A 21,437-nucleotide genomic window follows, 5' to 3' on the forward strand; every position below is an offset into this window, starting at 1 on the left:
TCAGACAGACACACATATAGAAAGAATACCAAGTGGAGAAGAAGATCACCATCTTCAAGCCAAGGAGAGAAATCTGGAACAGAACTTTCCGTGTAGTAGTCTGCTCAGGCTGACATAACAAAATGTCATAAAATTGATTGCTTAAACAACAGAAATTTATTTGTCACTATTTTGGAAGCTATAAAGTCCAAGATCAAAGTACCAGGTTTCATTTTGAGGCTTCTCTTGGCTTGTAGGCAGCTGCCATTTCGCTGTGTGCTCATATGACCTCTTCTTTGTGTGTGCAGGGAAAGAGTTCTGGTATCTCTTCCTTTTCTTATAAGAGGAATCAGCCCTATTGGATGAGGGCACTGCCCTTATGACCTCATTTGACTTTTACCATTTCTTACAAGTCCTATCTTCAAATACGTTCACATATGAATGGGGGGGGGGGACATAAACATTCAATCCAGAACATTCCCTCATAGCCTTCAGAAGGAACCAAGTCTGCTAGTATCTTGATTTCAGTTGTCTAGCCTCTAAAACTGTGAAGTGAAAAATTTTTGTTGTTTAAGTCACCCAGTTTATAGTACTCTGTTACGGCAGGAAACCCTGGCAAACTAATAGATCATAGGGGATTTATTAGGGGGAAGGTCTCCAAAGGATTGAGGGAGGGAAAAGGAGAAGAGGAGATCCTACAAAGGTTAATGCAGGCTTAAGACCTGTGAAAGAGAGTGGAAAGAAAGGATGGTTGGGTAAGAAGAGCAGTAGACTACAAGGCAGTCCTAAGAAAGTTTTGACCAGGCCAATGGGATGTCTTCACGCAAAGAAAGGTTGCCCATTAGAGGAGAGGGTCCTCTGTTAATCAGGATGGCCAGGTTTGGCCATACTCAGTCACTGGCTGGAAAAGGCTTAAGAATTATGGCCCTGGCATGGATGCAATGATGGATCCAAATCTGTGACAGCTGGAGGCTGTCAACTATGTTTCCTACAGCAGGGTCTTTTAAAGGGAAGTCTAATCAATGTACCTCCATGGTCATCACAATCACAAAGTCCTATGGATTTTACTTCCTGAGAATCACTGAAATTCATTTAAAGTGTTCACCACTGCTATCATCAATCGCCTTGACTACTGATATAGCTTAATAACCGTGTTCCTCTATCTGCTCTGGTCACCCACTAACCTCCCCACCATCCTCTAAAATCTCCAGTGGTTTCCTATTGCTCAGCAGTAACAATTGTATACTATGGCTTATAAAATTCAACATAGGATGGCATACTTACCTTGTTAGCCTCACCTTGCTGTTTACTCTACATTCTGCTTTACCTTCTGCACTCCAGCCACAAAACCTTCTAACACGTATTCCCTTAGAATGGCCATGTGTTCTCTGTCACTGGCCTCATACTTTCCCCCACACACCACACTATTGCTGTGTTAATGCCTATTCTTCTTTCAGCTCCAGTTTCCTTAGAGAAGCTTTCCCTAATCTACCACGCTAGGTTACAAATAAACACCTAGTATTGGCTTCCATAGCACCCCTGTACATCTCCTTTAAAGTACTTATTAATGATATACTTGTATACTTTTTGTGTAAACTGTCTTCCCTACTAGACCTAGTTTCATGGGAGCAGGTGTTTTTGCTCACCACTATACCCCCAGTACACAGGGAATGGCATAAAGCAGATGCCTACTATCTGTAAATGAACTAACTAAAATATATGGATTGACAATATATATTGCATTTTCTATGTATAACAAAACCTACAATTTTTATGTTAATCATCACTCCTGGGATAAGAGAAGCCTGAAAAGAACATCATCTCCAAAAATATACCACAGCAAAACCTACAGGAGCTAGCCAATCTTTACTTTTTTAAATTTTTTAAAATTTAAATTCAATTAGCCAACACATAGTACATCACTAGTTTCAGATGCAGTGTTCAACAATTCATCACAATTTTTAAATCATAATATGGATAAAATCCTTCTGGCTCAGGACAGAAAAAAAAAAAAAAAGGACTAGAATAATTAAACATATTAAACATGCACTCACTCCAGGACTTCTTAGATACTCATTTAGTATGTTTTAGGTCAAGCCCAGGTGATTCTCATACACTACCCAAATCCCCAAATTAGAACCACCAATACTCAGCTTGCATCCTGTACTGAGCAGTTTCATTTTTATCTTTTGGATATACAATTATCACGTTTTAACATGTAGTTATACTTCATTTACACTCTAAATAATTGAAGTTTATCCATTCAAAAGCCAAAGTGACTTTATTTATTTATTTATTTATTTTTTGGTCTTCTTTTAAATTCTCAGCATTCGTGGAACTATATCCAATGCTAAAGATATCCCTGTCTTACTATACAGAATAAATGAGTTAATTCTACTCTTTTTGATGTCTCAAGATTATTATGGTCATTCCACTTTGATGTAAAACAGTGCAGGAGCTGTTGACCCCATGTTGAAGTTCTCTGACTATTGTGCTTTTTTAAAATTCCTTTGGCTTGTTTTCATAATTATTCTTGGGTCTTCTCTATTGGCCTATCAGCTACCAAGCTCTGTCATTATATGATGTTGACCAAGTGCAGCACTAAACAGAAGACTCCCACAACAAGGTACCCTGCCACTGTTCATCTCCAGTAAAATGTTCACTGCTAACACTCAAAAGTTTAAAAAAAAAAAAAAAATCAAATGCATGTTCATCTATGTTTAGGATACTGCAATGTTGTTTACTCTGATAGATCCTTTTTTCTCATCCAGTTCCCTACAATTCAGTACATACCATCAGTTCCTGTGATAGTTATGTACCAAATTGTACTTGTCTCCTATTTGATGGTATACTGGTAGACAGCCATAGGTGAAGTAATTCCTAAATAAGTATTATATAGCTTAGCTAGGAAGTGTCCTGTAGGAAAGTGCAAAGCACACAGTTCCCTTGTTCACCTCTCACCTTGGTCTTTTCATGGATTTCCTAGTGTTCTTTTTCAGGCACTAAAGCTTGGGATATGAGGCTTGATAATTCTTCCGACCTACATTTCTAAGAATTCAGCATGGAATTATATCCCAACCAACTTTTATTTTTTTTTTTTTTTATTTTTTAGATTTTATTTATTTATTTATTAGAGAGAGAGGGAGAGAGCACAAGTAGGGGGAGAGGTAAGCAGAGGGAGAGGGAAGAGCAGGCTCCCAGCTGAGCAGGGAACCCAATGTGGGGCTCGATCCCAGGACGTTGGGATCATAACCTGACCCGAAGTCAGAAGCTTAACCGACTGAGCTACCCAGAGGAGCCCCTCCCAACCAACTTTAAAGTCCTATTTAAAAATCAGCATTTCCAAAGTTCATTCTACCTCACCTCTTACTCTATGATCAACCATCTCCCTCCCCAGCAGATTTCTCTTATAATCTCCCCAGCTCCTACCCTATCTCTAAACTTGTCAGACCTACCCTCTCACCAATAACAGCTATTTTCAGAAGTCAAATGCTATATACACAGAGTATATATAAGGTGAAGAGGTGTCAAAAAAATACAGTAAAAACTCCAAAATATATTACAAATGCAACTCTAGACATACGAAATTACTAATAATGTTAATAGTTACCTAGTGTGCACATATGTCAGGCACTGAGCCAAGTGGCTTACAAGCATTACCTGATATAATCCTCACAACAATCCTGTAAGTACCTTCATTTTATATATAGAAAGACAGGGCTTAGAAAAAATTAAACTTAAGATAGTACATGGTAGAGCTAGGATTCAATACAGGCACTAGACTCCTAAGTCTGGGATCTTAAACATTAAGCAAGACTGTCTTCCTAATGAATCAAAGTAATTTTAACCGAGGTCACAAAATCAGCTACCAAAACAGTCTTCTGATCCCCAATACAATGATCTTACATTACACCAAAATGAATATATTATCTTAGTGAACTGCATTTTCTGGTTCATCCTTTCATAATAAAAAGTAATAACCTTGCATTAACAAGTACATTTATGTTCTGGTTAAGCCATCTCTTAGTTTTGATCACAGCAGAATTTGCTTTTTGTTTATCCAAAAGGAAATCTTATTCTGCTTTAACAGTATCATGATTTTGTTTAGAGAGCAATTGGGGACAGCCCTAAGAGATACATAATGATTGTAATAATTGGTGTAAACCAATCATGAAAATATTATTTTCCTTTTGCCAGTCATTGTCTAGGGCTGAGCAGATAAAGCAGTTCAGACAAATAAGAGAATGGGATGACTCTAGCAGTGTGGTTTCTGGGAAAGAGTTTTCTCGCTGATTAAAAAAAAAAAAAAACATAGGAAGAGAAGGCCTCTTTTCAGGCCCCCTCTCTTTCCTCTTTGAGACACTACTGTGTGGGAACAGAATTGTTAAAGCTGAGGTAGCCATCTTATGGAGGGACAAGGATGGAAAAAAAACAGAATTCTTGATAATCTTACAAAATCACTGAATCAACTCTGAGTCTGCCCATATTCATAAGTAAATAACAACAAAATATGCCCTTACGTTAAAGTCACTTTTAATAGGATATTGTATTACATATAGGTAAAAACTTCTTAACTGATCAGGACACTTAGCATCTTAGCTTCTCTGAGTTAGGTTGCCAATCTTCCATCACTCAAATGTGTATTTGCTTCTAACTTTCTTCTTTTTAAGAATTTTTTAGGCAGGTTCTATTAACAATCCCTCCATTCTGAACAATCACCTTTTTTTTTTCTTTGCAGTTTTCAATAAAAAATACAGTGCCACAAAAAAGTCAACTAAAACTTTTCAGTTTCATTCAACACTTGTTTTTTTTCAGTAACCCAGCAGTCTCATCTCCATCTAGATCATAACCTTTTCATTTTTTTCTCTCCTCAGATATTCAGCTGTCCAAATTCATGAACACAACTGTTTTTATTTTTTTATTTTTTTAAAGATTTTATTTATTTATTTGACAGAGAGAGACACAGTGAGAGAGGAACACAAGCAGGGGGAGTGGAGGGGGGAGAGGCAGGCTTCCCGCCGAGCGGGGAGCCCGATGCGGGGCTCGATCCCAGAACGCTGAGATCATGACCTGAGCCGAAGGCAGGCGCTTAACGACTGAGCCACCCAGGCGCCCCAACACAACTGTTTTTAAACTGGACTCCTCGGAGTCCTAGGTTTTTCAGTGGAAGTGTAGCTGGTTTCTACCATTAAAAAAGATGGGACTCTAACATTAAAATAATGCACAAGGCCTGCTATCACGGGACCTGTCAGGCGGCCCTACTCTCTCTAAGAAAAATTACTTTGCCTACAAGCTCTTTTGAGTGGGTAGCAGCAGTTAATGGTGTATTCTACTGTGCAAAATCCCCTACTCTCAACCACAACTAATATGACCCTCTGATGGGCACTTTTTCTAAGGGTTGTCAATCTCTAGACTGGATTGTGACTGATGATGTGGCCTAGTCGATAAAGATAACCCAATCAGAATATCTACCATAGGAAATCAATGTAGAAGAAAACACATGCACATAGGTGCAAACAAGAACATGAGACAATTTGAAGCTGTGATGGAGATTAATAAACTCATGGAGAGACTGCAAGGCATACATAGTAAGGGGAATAATGGGTCACAGTAGTCCTAAATTACTAAATTACTTAATTTTTATTAAGTAAAAACTAGAAGCCAGAAGCTATTAAGTAGAAAAAGATAGACACAGTGAATGAGTAAGCCAGTCAAAAGCAAGATGAAAAAAGAGAAGGCAATTAAAGTTAAATTTTGTTAATTTTATATAGCTGCATTACTTTTTCAAGAGTTAGGATAGTTTCCCAATGGATATCAATGTACATTCATTATAATGCGTACAATTTGTAAGAAATAGTACAGACTAAAGTAACTGCAAAAGCATTATTTAATTGCTTATTATTTTCAGTATCATTAAGAATTTGTTTTCTTATTCTGTAAAATGCAAATTCATCCAAATGAAAAAGTGAAAATATGATCAATTAATCACTTTAAGAACTCACTGAACAATATAGAAGGAATGCCAAATTTGAATCAAATTCAAACTGGATTCTTCAGCAGTTTGGACACTTTCCAGCTATATGGCCTTTGATGTGCTGTATCACTTCATAAGGCAGACGTTACTAGTGCTCACCTAATCTGGAACATACACATACTCTCTCTCTCTTACTTCCCAGCTCTTCATACAATTAGGCTCCTTTCTAGGCTGAAGCAGTCAAAAGCCCCTGTACATTCTTTAGTCTCTCTTACCAAGCTCTGACAACTGTAGATGGCTTAGGCTGAAATGGCAAAATCCTAAAATCAAAGTCAGCCAAACTGCTGAGTTGCCACACCGGGGGCAATCATCCTGGAGGACAACCCACGCCTGCAGCTGAATTTTCATAAAGAAGAAATAAACTTTTACTGCATTAAGCCTCTGAAACTGAGATTGTTTATTACCTCAGCATAACCTATATTGCCCTGATTAAAATATTCAGAACCTCATATCCATTCCAGTAACTATAAAATCATCTACCTCAGAGGTGAGAAAAAGGTAACATAATGTTTTTAAAAAAAACTTTATAAAAGTTTGTATAAATCTATATAAATTGAAGGTGTGTGTCTAATATGCCTAATGAAAAGAAAAAGTGTATAAATGATAGCATAAAGTTATAAATATTCAAAATGTAGTATGTTGCTAACATGAATTGACATTTACAGACTTGGGTTATAAAAGAAAGTTAAAAAAAACTAAAACTATCACATTAACTGGAGGAATAGAAGCCTATGTGGATAGTACACATGTACACATCTGTATGTAAATTAACTAGTACAGAAAGTTTATTTTTTATCTTTTCAATCTTTTGTCACATTACTGAGAAAATCAGTGAATAGATAAAATTACAATATAAACTGGAGACAAGCCACAGTAGATTTTACTATTTTTACTTTAGAAAAATGTAACACAGTTTGGCTACACAGAAGGAATAACATCATGTGCCAACCAAAATTGCCTAAGAAGATTGTATCTTCATGTTATTCTGAGAATTGCCAAGTCTCTGCCTATTTCTTATTATAGGGAAAAAAATAGTATTAAAGAAAATAACAGTAAAGATCTCTGAAAAATAACTAGGAAAAACCTAAATGATTTCTTAAGAAAATAACTTTAAGATTCCAAATTTATGATTGAAGTATTTTTCATGCTGTTTTATATCATACTGAGCAATGCAACTTATCAATATGTACCTTCCAACCCAATTTTAACTTTTTATTTTATTTCTCATATTTGAGAAAAGACAGAGCAAAATTTGAAAAACATAGATTTCAGAGTTTCTTTACCAAAAATAAAATTAAAGGCAAATGTTGTAACATAAAAGGTATATACCAACATGGGCAATGGCGATCATGACAAAACAACTCAAACTTTCAAGAGTAGGAGACGCAGAGGTCACTTTCAAGGTATTCAGTTGTTTAACAACTGCAAGACATAAGAATCAACTAATCAGACACTGGCTCTAACAAATGGCCCAAGTATACTGGTGAAGTGTATTGGTATATACCATCTGAATATTAGTACTAAAGTTTCATAATTCACATTTGTTGATTATTTTATTGTCAGGAAAACTCTGTAATAACTAACCAGATGCATCTCAATCCAGTTTCTCCTATTTGTCCCAAATCCAATCTTTTTAGTTACCAGCAAATGCATCTCCCAGTGACACTTTTTACAATTCATCCTGATGACTGCAGTTATCCTAGATAACTGTAATGCATATTATCTTGGGTAAAAATATGCAAATAATTTATGTATTTTAAACAGTCCCAGCTGACTTTTCTGCACAGCCACAGATCATGAGTCCACAGCTCTTCAAATATAGAAAGTATGTGAAGTTAAAATGAGTGGATTATTACAGAGTTGATGTTAATACCCGTTGCACATCTACCTCACATTTCTAATCTTCATTTCCATGCTTTGCTTTAGTTTTTCCATACATTCTTCCTATTTCCTTCTGCTATTTATTTAGGAAAATTTGAATATCTATTTTAGAAAAAAGTCTAAGGAATAAATAGTGTACAGAGGGCAGACAAGTGAACCAACTATTACCACAGAGGATTTTTGATACAGCTGATGTTTTATTTTCATCTTCAAAGACAACTAGGAGTTTGGTAAAAGCATGCAAGCCCTCTGCTTGAAAAACGCACTGCCATAAAAATATGGCACACTTGAGACTGGAACAAAATAAACATGGTAAATGATGAAAAAAAAGTTAGATCGAGGAGGACCTTAAATGTTAAAGCTAAAGAATATGAACCTTATCCCATCAAATGCCAAAGAATAACACTGCCCAATAGAACTTCTGCAATGATGGAAATATTCTATACTGTGCAGTCCAATATGGCAGCCAGCCAGTAGACTCATGTGATTACCAAGCTCTTAAAATGTGGCTAGTGCACCTAACAAGCTGAATTTAATTTTAATTTACTGGAGTTTTTAAAAAGTCACATGTAGCTAGTTGGCTACCATATTGTACAGCCATAAACCACATGTGTAAGCATAGAGAATGATCAGATTTACATTTCAGAAGGAAGACTAGCTGTTTAGTCAGGAAGGTAAGTTGAAAGAGAGAAACACTTAGAAGTGAAGAAACAATTTAGAATGCTAACACAGTAGCCAAATGATGTGAGCCTAAAGGAATGTTATATCAATGGAGCCGGCCAAGTGGTAATGTAGTCAAGAGCTATTTAGAAAATGAAACTGTATGAGTGGATGCAGAGGGTAAACAAAAGGGAGACTTGGGGTGGCTCAGGTTTCCAGTTCAAGACACTGTGTATATGGTGATACCATTTACCTTTACAGAAGAGTGCAGGGAAAGTTTGGGGACAAAAATGATGGTTTCAAGTTTGAACTTTATGAGTTTGAATCATATACCCAGTAAAAGTTGGCTGGCCATACATGATGAAAACTCAGAAGGCAATCAATAGTTTAAAGGTGGTAATTAAAGAAGTGAATTTTGGATGAATCACTCAGAACACATGGGCAGTCAAACTGCAGAGTTAAGGAAAGGACCCAGAGAATACCCAAATATAGAAGAGGTGAAAGTCATTCTCCTCCACAAACATTTAATAAATGTTTTGTCTTCTAAAAGCGGGGCAGGGGTTTTAGGAACCAAAGATGAATAAGATGCAGACTCTTTTCTCCAGTAAGTCAGAGGTATAAAAGAACTCTAATAGTAGGAAGAAGAGTCCATGAAGAAAGAAGTTCATGGATAACATGGAGAATAAATACTGAAAGTTAAGAAAATCAGAAGCTGAAAGAAGAGACAAAATATTGATTGATATAGGAAAGATAAGAAAGTGTCCATGAAACTGATGTGATAAGGTTATTAATTATCTCCTGCAAGGGCACTTTTAGAATGGTAGAAGTAGAGGGGAGCCTGGGTGGCTCAGTCAGTTAAGCATCTACCTTCGGCTCAGGTCATGATCCCGGGGTCCTGGGATTAAGCCCAGCATTGTTTCTCTTTCTCCCTCTGCCCATACCCCCACCACTCATGCTCTCTCTCTCTCTCTCACTCTCTTTCTCTCTCAAATAAAAATAAATAAATAAATAAAATTTTTAAAAAAAAGACTTAGAATGGTAGAAGTAGAAACCAGACTGCAACAACCCAGAGGAGCAAATGAAAGGTGTAGAAATAAGAGCATTTCAGTGGAGAATACCTCTTCCCTCTCACCCACGCTATTCCCACTACATGGGCTTTATTTAGATTCTTTCTTTCCATGTCTTCTCAAGGACCTTCCTTACCTTTCATTTCAATATTTCTTTTTCTATTGGCTCTTTTCCTACTATTAATACCTGAATATACTTCAATATTATATTCTTAAATGAATATCACCCTCCCCCATTCAATACTTCTCCCTGACAGCATAGCCAAAATTGTTAAGAGTGACCAAAACATATCCAAAGAGAAAAGGCTGACTGAAAATTAGATTCAGCTACAGGGAAAGTTCTTAGAGATCATTCATGTTGATTAGGAATAAAGATTCCAGCCTTCTATACAAATTAAAGTTTTTGTTGTATTAACTGACTGTCCAAATAGCCTTGTCTGTGGGACTCCCAAGCAGCCTACCTCAACTAGCTTAATCTCTTGCCACTATATTCCTCAAAGTTCAATTTCTTATCACAAAAAGCAGTGATATTCTTCCACTAGATGTTAAGCTCCTTGAGGAAAAATAAGACATCTTATTTATCCTTTAAGTTCCCATACCCAGACTCTTAAGTCACTCAAACTTATCCAATACCCAGAACAGTTTATTAAGAGACATAATAGTCACTCAAACTTATCATGAAATGGTTTGACTGAATTTAACCAACTGAGCCACCCAGGCGCCCCTTTTTTTTTTTTTAAAGATTTTATTTATTTATTTGAGAGAGAGAATGAGATAGAGAATGAGAGCACAAGGGGGGGAGCGGGAGAGGGAGAAGCAGACTCCCCGCTGAGCAGGGGTTTGACTGAATTTAAAGGTAGCCAACACAATAACTTCTCCAACCACTTCTTTGCATAGTCCACATTTGGCACCATTTTACAAACATTCCCCAACCACTGTGCCATAAATGCAAATGATTTACTGATGTGACAAAACAAAAATCCCCTCTGCCCTTGGGTTGCTAACAGGGCCCAAGGTGGACAGAGATCAGGGTAAATAGTCTCAAGCATTCACTCCACATGGATATCAATTTCTAAGTGTGGCATGACATGAAAAAGGTTAGGAAGGGTTACCCTGGGCCCAATACCCCCAACAAATTAACCATTTATCTCCCGAAACTCCACACCTGATGAACACTGCTTAAGTAGAGAAAATCCTATTATCACATGTAGAAAAACAGAGTGGAGAGATAGCTTTTTTTTTTTTTTTAAGATTTTATTTATTTGTGAGACAGACAATGAGAGACAGAGAGCATGAGAGGGAGGAGGGTCAGAGGGAGAAGCAGACTCCCCGCTGAGCAGGGAGCCCGATGTGGGACTCGATCCCCAGACTCCAGGATCATGACCCGAGCCGAAGGCAGTCGCTTAACCAACTGAGCCACCCAGCGCCCGGAGAGATAGCTTTTTTTTTTTTTTTTTAAAGATTTTATTTATTTATTTGAGAGAGAGAATGAGATAAAGAGATCATGAGGGTCAGAGGGAGAAGCAGACTCCCTGCCGAGCAGGGAGCCCGATGTGGGACTCGATCCCGGGACTCCAGGATCATGACCTGAGCCGAAGGCAGTCGCTTAACCAACTGAGCCACCCAGGCGCCCCCCGGAGAGATAGCTTTTAAAAACACTCCCTGAAGCCAAGATTATTACAGAAGAGACAAGACCAGTGGAAGAGATCAGAAAATAGTAATGAAAGAAGAAAAATAATAGTCATTATCACCACTAAAATTCATTGAGTAGTTACTATGTGCCAGGAACTGTGTTAAGTACTTTGTATAGATTCTTGAAACAATCCTTTCTCGTAAATCCTATCATTTTCTCTATTTTACAAAACCTGGGCTGAATCTTAGATCTGCCATTTAACTCACCCAAGGATATACAGCAAGTATACTCTCATGTAAAGCTACGATTAGAACTCAGGGAATCTGACTTCTCATCAGGCTACACTGAAATGGGATCAGGACAGCATAATGAAACAGAGGTCAAGGAAGCAAAAATAACTCAAGAATTAAGTGATAAGTAACAAATGCAGCCAAACTGTTCAGAATAATGACTCCTCTGGTAGAACAAAGAACACTTGATAGTTTGAGGGTGATTAGTGACTACGGACAGATGGTCAAATTGCAGTACGCTTTTTTAGCCAGTCATAGGAACTTGTACTTTAAACTGCTGGATTAAAAAAATATCTAGCAAGATGGGTATGAATAATTTTTATTCCTCCTTGAAACCCAGAGCAAAGACGGATCAGGGAGGTAAACATCTCTTGTTTTTGGTAACTGTATTCTTTTCCTGTTTGCACTCATATTCCTTTATTGGTAGTATCTCTATCACAATTAACACAGTCTGGTGAGGTAATAATTAAGATTGCAACCATCTCTGCCAAGAAGTAGGCCAAATTTATTTCTCCTTCCATGGAATTCAATTCCTGAACTGAGGGACAAAGAGACTGAAAACCACTGCATATCTATATAGTTGAAATAAACTTCTGTTTTGGTTTCTTACCTCCTAAACTGCTTTAGTTCCTACCTATTATGAAAACCTAATTCTTCAGTTACTCTTTGACTTGAGATTAAAAAAATACCCTTTAGTTTAAGTTAGCAGGACTGTTTTCATGTATTTAACCGAAATAGCAAGTGATACAAGCAGTAACCTAATCCTTTAATATTAGAAGGAAGCAGGAAAGGAAAAGTATACATGAGATGGACAGGGATGTTATTTCTTTTTGAAAAACCTAATAACTATTTTCCCTACCTAAACATTTATTTTCCCTGTATGGTAAACCTACTTCATTTACCAGATATCTGGGTACAAACACTGCACTTAGTCCTGGGTATAAAATAAGTAAATAGCCTCTGTTCTCATAGAGTTTCTATGAGTCTCCCAGCAACTTTGTTTCACAATGATCATTCACAATGTATCAATGATGTACCATTGATACATAATCACCTTGACATTTTGGCATTTGACCACAAAGCCAAATTAGAATTTATAATATTTTAAGAGTATGACTAAACTTTGGGGAAGGTAAGTTTCATCTGTGCAAAGAATATCAATTCTTTAAGAACGTATACTTGTTAAATATATTTCCAAGCTCTGAGTCTCTATATAAAACATTCAATATATCCTACCTAGCTGAACAAATGGCAAACCAGGACAATTTATACTTGATGAGAAAAATCCACTTTCCAATGATGTATCAACACACAGACTCTAAGTTCCAAGAAGGCAGGGACTTTTCTCATCTTGAGCACTGCTGATTCTCACCACAGGGCCTACCACTAGCAAATTGTAATTGCTCAAGCATATTTACTGAATAAATGGCAGTGAGTAAATACATAAATGTTACATAGTCAAAGTATTCCCTATTTTTGCCTTAAGTGAGTGATTTTCTATTGACATCTTATGATTTTATAAGTAGTGCTGAAACCATATGTCCTCTGGGAGTATAAAAAAATAAATTCTGTAACTGAGATTCTTGTTAAGTAACCAGATGGGAGAGATATCATTACCAATCCCACATTCATAATTCAATAATGAACTGGTCCAGGAGGAACTGAGGTAGAAATATGTATGATCCAAAAAAAAAAAAAGAACTATGTATGATCAGATTAATAGAAGTTGCTGTAAAATATCACTACTCCCTGACTGTGTCTAGGAAATGAAGAAAACCTTTGGAGGAGGAAAGGGAAGTAGGGGGTTGAGGTAGAATGCTAAATTATTTCAGGTTGGCACAGATACACTATCAATAAATGTTAAGGTTGGGGCGCCTGGGTGGCTCAGTTGGTTGGGCGACTGCCTTCGGCTCAGGTCATGATCCTGGAGTCACGGGATCGGGTCCCGCATCGGGCTCCCTGCTCGGCGGGGGGTCTGCTTCTCCCTCTGACCTTCCTCCCTCTCATTCTCTCTGTCTCAAATAAATAAATAAAATCTTTAAAAAAAAAATAAATAAATAAATAAATAAATGTTAAGGTTAACTCACTTTTTAAAAATAAAATTTGAGATTTTTAATATTCACAAAAACCATTATGTTTTAAACAGAAAGGTACTGTACATATAATATTCACCTGATTTTTGTCCTAAAATAAGCTAGTCATCCTTATATGCAGTATCACTTTAAATTCGTGACTTTAATAACATGAAGCAGTATGGTAACTAGGCATGTTGAAAAAGTTCAGACAGGGCTGGGTTTCAATGCAGTTCTGCATGGCCTATTTATGTGCCCTTGGACAAATTATGTAACCTCAATTTCTTTTCCTGTACAAGAATAGTGTTATTTATTTTCAAGGTTTTTGGAAGGTATTAAAATGGAAAATGCCCATGAAGTATGTGGCATTGCATCTGGTACATAAATAACAAATGTTAGATATCTGATGATAAGTAAAATTTCAAAAATAATGTTTCAGTTACAAAGTAAGGTTCTTTTAAAGAAAACCAATTTAGTGTCTTAACTTATAGGTATAGGAACCATTAAATTAATATTGTGTATTTGCTAGAAACTAAGTTTTAATAGGACCTGGCTTTTATTATTTTTCCAGAGCATCCTGTACATTCTTTATTATCTATATGATTGTTTGATTAGTGTCTCTCTGCTCCTCTAGTTTGTAAGTGCCATGGAGGCAGAAACATCTATTTTGCTCACATTAGATCCCCAGTACCCAGTTCTGAGCAACTAAATAAATACTGACTGCCTGAATGAAGGCTATTATACTAAATTTCATGCTCATCTCCACTACACAAAATAGCTTTCTTTCCCCATTTTACATCAGGAGATATTAAACTAGAAAGGTTAAGTGACTTGCTAAAGATCAGAGAGGAAAAGTGTCAGGACTGGAATCTAAGCCTTGGTCTCCTAATACACCATATTGAATACAAAATGAAAAAGCATCAGTGCCATGGCATGAAAAAAGAAATAATTCCTTGTTTTGAAGGCAAGGGCTATTCTTCACAAAGTTATACCAAAATTGCTTGCTAAAAAAATAATGACCCTGCAATTTTTTTTCTTGCTTTATTCATTTTATTGTGAGAAGAATGCCCCACAGAGAGAAAGGAAATCTAAGTATTATTAATTGAGATCCTCATTCCTCCTTGTTCTATCAATAAGAAGCAATTACCATTAAATTCCCAAATCTTTACCACCTACTTATAACAATATATATATAAAAAAAAAGAATGCTCATTTATTAGACAACTACTTATTCAGTGCCTATCATATGTTGTACATAATGTTCAGCACTTAGGATATAGTACAGAATAAGACAGACAAGGAGCCTCTTCTCATAGAGACTATATATTTTAATCTTAGGAAGCCTACTCTTTTCCTTGTATATATTTTTCAATTTCTATGGAGACAATCTAGGTGTTTTTTGGAATATTTTCAGCCTCAAAGTGAATTATTATTATTTCCAGTCACATATTCATTATAACTAAATTAGATTAAAACAAAACAACTTATAAGTTTCATGGAGTTCAAGTATTTTACAAATAAAATATTCTCAGTGTTACCACCTAAGAGTTAAGGAAATTATTTTTGCCCATTCTTTCCCCCCGGCACAAATAAACTATAATGTTGGTGTGCTGTTACACGTGCTTTCAAAGTGGGGAGCCAAAATGGGCATTCACCAAAATAAACAGTTTTTATCCCATAATCTTTAAGCAAATATATGAGTTCTGAACACTGCCCAAACACTGTTAGCATCAATCAAGCCTGGGGCATCAGGTAGCCAACTAAATTTAGAACTTGAACTGAATGTTCATATATCAGATGATGGTTAAAAAATGAATAAATGAATATATTAGATGCTGGTTAACTGATTAGGTGCAGTTTTTCTTAGCTATAGTTCAGAATTTGGCTAACATAAAATATGTTAGTGAACCATCCAATGGAATCATACTGAAGACTGTACCCTTCCAAGATTTACAGAACTGAAGATAGAAAATCAATGGCAATAAACATTTATATATAAGATTATAAATTACGTAGAAGAAAAATGAAAAGACAAGGATCATCCCAAAAAAGTTATCATCAGACCCATAATTTACAAGCATAAGAAACATAATACTCAGGATACTCTGGATCTTTATAGGAACTATACAGATAGTATTAAATAACAGTGAGAAAAATAATTTCTGCTTCAATTTTCTTCTAATCTTTATATCAAGAAGAAAGTCTCATATGGTGGCTATATCTTTAACACCTCATGAACATGTTCTCACTTCTCCTTTAACAGAATGTAGATCTGGATTTGCCGGCTTTGTGAACCAACAGTATCTAGATTAGATAATGCTGTTTACACTAGTGGTTCTCAAATGTTTTGGTCTTGGGATTCCTTTACATTCTTAAAAATTATTCAGTACTCCAAAGAACTTATGTTTTCTGTGGATTATACATATCAATATTTAATATATGAAACCTAAGACACATTATAATATTTATCATTTAAAATAAGTCCATTACATGTTAACATAACTTTTTTTATGAAAAACTATACTGTATGGCGACTAACATAACATAATAAAATAAAATTTAAAAAAAGAAAAATACATTTGTCAAAAAGAAAATGAAAAAAGGTGAAAAATGGCACTGATAGAGACTTTTTCAAATCCCTTTAATGTCTAGCTTAAACAAATAGAACTAGATAGAAAAAGGAAAACAGCCAGGTGTTCATATTTTCTCCTGCATTCAATCATTTGCAATATATATAAAGATAATCCAGGTTCCCATACATATGAACCTGGAAGAGGGAGGAGCATTTTAATAGTCTTCTCAAATACTAGTGTTAATTTTTTTTTAATACTACACCAAAACTCCACAAGAGGTAAAAACTACTTACACAATGCTCCCTCAGCTCTTTTCTTGGCTGAATCCTTCAAATAGTGACGTCTTGGCTCTATATGTCAGCTCTTCAGAAAGATAGTCACCATCTAACCCACTTAATAATCTTATTATAGATTTTCAACCTTATAATCTTATTATAGATTTCTTCCAAGTCAATCTTATTACATGGAATATTTAAATATCATAACTGATGCCATAAAACGATTTCACTTCAGTAATAAAAAAAAAATGTATCAAATGAAGGTGACAGATAACAATAATAAATGTCATTAATTTGATTATATAATTCCTTTTCTACTTTATATGGCATTAAGTAGAATAATAAGTGATTGATTAATCATCTACTTGTATTCATAACCTGGTACTTAAACAACATAATGACCTGGTCTACTTAATCCAAAGGTTGAGCATATGTCAGACCTAGACCTCTTGTTAAGGGGGAAAAAGAGGGAAAAATATTCAAACAAACAGTGGAATTTATAATCATAGACATTAGACCCCATGGGACACAAGATAAATCACTTTATTCCTCTGAGTCATTTTCCTCACAGTTAAGGTGAAAGGTGTCATTTAAGTCACCATATATGTTCCAAATTTGAAATTTAAAGAATTCCATAATCTAGCATTCTATAGTAAGAATAGGCTCAAATGACTTATTTGGTAAATTTAAACTTTTGAATGACATAGAACTATTATTTATAGATGAATTCATTTTAGAAAGGCTTTTTTGGTAAGTGAAATATCAAATTTACCCATTTACGAATTCAAAATTTTGTAAATTTGAAGTCAGATATGTTTAGTTTCATTAGGTATTAAATATTTGCTCCAATATTAAAATTGAATATACTTGACATTTTTTCTTTTGCTGCATAGGTTTTCCATCTTATCATGCAATTGTTAACATTTTGCATTGAAATACTTTGTGCCATGCAAAATGAGTGCTAAATCTTTCCGATTAATGGGGTACATGGCATAGATTGAACCATACAAAACTGTTACTTTTCCAGGTCAAAAACAGTGGAATGTGGGAAACTTCATATATTATAATCTAATTATTTATGTGGCAGATTAAAGACCAATATGAGAAACTGCTCATAAGGAATAACTTTTCTTCTAAATTGTATAAATTTTTAAAAATTTTTAGTTTTATAAATTTTAAATTTTATAAAATATCCATAAGGTCTTTCTGCACTACTATTAATCCAAATAATACTAATCTCCTAATAAGGGAGAGTATTTTACAAAGAACTCTAGGTCTCACAGATGCTACTAATAGGAATCCTGTCCTTAGGAGGCTTGCATTCTGATAGGCAAAATGACAAAGTACACAACAATATATAGAGTAGAAAGAGAAGTATTAGAAGATAGTGTGGTCAATACAAGATTGCTTCGTCTTCAAGGAAAGTGTGCCCTTTGCGCAAGGTAAAGAGATTTGGAGGTGAGGTATTAACTTATAATTTATAAATGAAAGAGAGTAACTACTTGGTGGTTTAACTTCTTCCAATGTACCACAGGCTTTTAAAGACAAACATCACAATCGCACTCAGGCAGGCATCTCTGATAATGGGGACAAGCAGGTGCAATGCCAGGTCTCAGAAATCTGCCTTGCTAGATCACCAGGCAGCCCATCCCAGGCCTACAGGGGAAGCTCATGGAGGCTTCGCCTCACCTGACTGTCCTGACGACGAAGTACACCAGCACCGCGCCGCTCACCACCATCAACACGGTCAGAGCCCGCTGGGTCATAGGCTTGTCGCCGGGGTTGGGGCTCACAGCAAGGCTCCCACCCACTGAGTCTTCTTCCCCCGCCTTCCCTCCGGAGTCTTCCGCTGAAAGCCCCGCCCGGGGGCTACTGCCATTGCCGCCCTCAGCGCCCCGCGGCCCTGCGGCTTCTGCCGGAGCGCCGCCCAGGAACTGGGCGACAGTGGGGCCGGGAGGCAGGGGCGGCCGGGTCCGCGGCCCGCGGCCCGGAGGCCCAGGGTCCGGTGCGGCCTCGGCCGCCTGCAGCAGCAAAGTCAAAGGCCCTCCCAAACCTGGCAGCAATAGCAGCAGCAGGAGGGCGGAGGCCAAGAGGTGGCTGAGACAGCAACTGCAGTGCGGGACCTTCATCGTCCCCGGACCGCCCTCTCACCACGCGGGAGCCGCCGGGCCCGCCGCCCTGGCTCCAGGAGGAACCATGGGCGCAGTGGAGAACGAAGAAGTGACCAAATCCGGAACTGAGGCCCGGCCCTAGCAGGTGGCAGGAGCAGCAGCAGCGGCAGCGACAGCTGCCAGGACAACCGGAAGTTCGTACATCTCAGCAGCCGGTGATACTACGGACGCTTTAGGTTGCTAACAAGTAGGGGCAGGCGCGTTCAATGACGTCAGGCGCGCACGGTCTTCTGCGCACGCGCCCTGCCAGAAAGCACGGACAAGCTCTGCGCTTTGGTCAGAAGTAGGAAGTAAGAAAGTAAGCAAAAGAAGGTTGTGTAAAGTAACAGCAACTATGCTTAGGGAACCATGAGAGATTGGAAGCTCATAATTGAGTTCCTTGGTGCAAAACTGCAGAAACACAGCTAATCATTGGTCAAGACGGGCTTGACTTTCCCTCAGCTCAGGTATAAATTACGGACCTCTTTCTGACTGCCTCTTAAAACTACCTCCCTTTCCTTAGAGCATTTACTTTAGACACTTGTGATTGTAAATTCATTCTCTGTCCTTCTGAGATAGAAATACTTTTTAAAAATTTCGTGCCAGTTTTACAGCCAAGGGCTGTCTTTTTAAAAGAACATCTTTTTGAAATGTAATCAAAGAAGACAGCCACCCTTCTCTCTCCCAGTCTCTGTGGAAGGGTAGGAGAGCCTGACTCAGGCTCGCACCTTTTGCCAAATTGTAAAACTACCTTCCGTCACGAAATTAGGGTAAAAAGGAAGCATTTCCTTTGGGGAAGGCCAATTAGTAAACACAGGTGGTTTATGATGCACCCTACCGCAGCTTTTAAAATCTCCAGCAGTTTCCAAGGACGTAAGCTGGAATAGGGTTGTGGCCTCTCTATTGCCATAATTTTGAATAAAACCTTCCTTATCTATTTAATTTTGACATCAGTAACGTGGAATTTTGGGTTGAGCGGGTAATTAACAAACAAACAACGCCTGACCAGAACCTGAAGTTAACATTTGTTCTTTTTTTTTCCCCCCAAAGATTTTATTTATTTATTAAAGAGAGAGAGAGTGCGAGAGCATGAGCAGGGGGAGGGGCAGAGGGAGAAGCAGTTTCCCCCCTTAGGAGAGAACCCCATGGGGGGCTTGATCCCAGGACCCTGGAATCATGACCTGAGCCTAAGACAGACACTTAACCAGCTGAGCCACCCAGGCGCCCATCATTTGTTCTTTTTTTAAAAAAAAACCTATTCATTCAACAAGTTGATTAGAATTTCTACTCCTTGCTTAGCAGTGTGCGAAAATATGAGTATCTGACAATAGACAAATAAGATGTGATCCTTGCTCTTATAGCACTTAAGTTCAAATAGAGACAGCACAAAAAGTAATTGTACTCATTCTGAACTCTGAAGTGTGTGTTATAAATGACAAGTACAAGGTCTATAGTAAAACTTTGGTAAAGGGCTATTTTAGTTAGCATGGATGGGATGATATCTTTTAGCTACTTTATGCTTTAGCTTGAAGTAACAGAGTAATGCAATTGCTCCTGCCTGGTAAGATTGCAGGGACTAAGCATCTTAATGCTGGGTTGCAGTGCGAAGAGCATTAGTGACACACCGTAATTTTAGCTCCCAACCTGGCCTTCATCAGTAATAAAATGGCTGTTTGGATTTTCTATCTCCCTTATTCACAACTTTCTTCAGAGCCATATATGGAAGAGGGTTGGTATTTAATGCTCCCTTCCACCTTTCAAAAAGTCCAATATACAACAAATGAAAAAACAAAACAAAACAAATGCATCATCTTTCTTTCCTTAAAATATGTCATTTTACCAGTGTGTACTTCATCTTCATTGATGGCATTATTCTTCTCTCATATGCTTAAGCGTGAAATCTTGGAGTCATCCTTCACCATCGGTTTACCATCTGCATCAATCCTTGCCAGTAACTGGGACATACAAAGTGCTAAATAATTGAAGTAGCAAAGTCAAACTAATGCTTCCAAATGATTAGAGTATATTATGTTCTAATTTTTCTCCAAATGTGACTCTCAGCCACCTGAATCAGAATCAGAAATGGAATATGTTTAAACTGTAGGTTCTAGGTCACTATTCCAGAAATTCTGAGCTAGAATTCTTGGGAATGGGGACAAGGACTATCTACACATTTTTACTAAGGTCTCAGAGTGATTTTCATTTGCACTAAAGTTTAAAGATTTATTTCCTTTCCCTTGCCACCTGCCTCCAGATGTTGTCAAATTATCCACTTTCCTAACATCTTTTTCATTAATTAACGATTTTCTCCTGTGCTTCTGACAAGGAATCATTTTTTATCTTACTAGGGTTGTCCTGTAGCCTGCTTGGGTCCCAGCCCTTTCTACTTTCAATTAAACTTTATGTATTACTGTGAGGGTAAACTTTCTTTTTTTTTTTTTTCTTTTTTAAATTTTATTTTATTATGTTATGTTAATAACCATGCATTACATCATTAGTTTTTGATGTAGTGTTCCATGATTCATTGTTTGCATATAACACCCAGTGCTCCATTCAATACATGCCCTCTTTAATACCCATCACCAGGTTAACCCATTCCCACACCCCCCTCCCCTCTAGAACCCTCAGTTTGTTTCTGAGTCCATAGTCTCTCATGGTTCATCTCCCCCTCCGATTTCCCCACCTTCATTTTTCCCTTCCTACTATCTTCTTTTTTTTTAACATATAATGTATTATTTGTTTTGGAGGTACAGGTCTGTGATTCAACAGTATACACAATTCACAGCACTCACCATAGCACATACCCTCCCCAATGTCTAT

General features: G+C 37.2%; 1 protein-coding gene and 1 long non-coding RNA gene across 3 annotated transcripts in view; one reads left to right on the top strand and one right to left on the bottom strand.

Moving 5' to 3' along the window:
* The window catches only part of FAM174A (family with sequence similarity 174 member A), a 39,477-nt gene extending 20,681 nt beyond the window's left edge, over positions 1-18,796 (bottom strand). The window contains exon 1 of one of the 2 annotated variants that reach the window (XM_031033515.2): positions 18,157-18,793. In XM_031033515.2, the coding sequence (XP_030889375.2) occupies positions 18,157-18,596 (440 nt within the window). In that variant the 5' untranslated portion in view covers positions 18,597-18,793. Of the gene's footprint in view, positions 1-18,156 lie in introns of both variants that reach the window. The other variant, XM_006727794.3, reaches the window with a different exon arrangement.
* A 2-nt stretch (positions 18,797-18,798) lies between these two features.
* Positions 18,799-21,437, top strand: part of LOC145722641 (uncharacterized) — a 152,945-nt gene continuing 150,306 nt past the window's right edge. The window contains exon 1 of the long non-coding RNA XR_014147036.1: positions 18,799-19,084. This is a non-coding gene — a long non-coding RNA (uncharacterized LOC145722641). The remainder of the gene's footprint in view (positions 19,085-21,437) is intronic.

The sequence above is a fragment of the Leptonychotes weddellii genome, chromosome 7 (assembly GCF_054177405.1).
Source record: "Leptonychotes weddellii isolate Sample4059 chromosome 7, ASM5417740v2, whole genome shotgun sequence".
Lineage (NCBI taxonomy): Eukaryota > Metazoa > Chordata > Mammalia > Carnivora > Phocidae > Leptonychotes > Leptonychotes weddellii.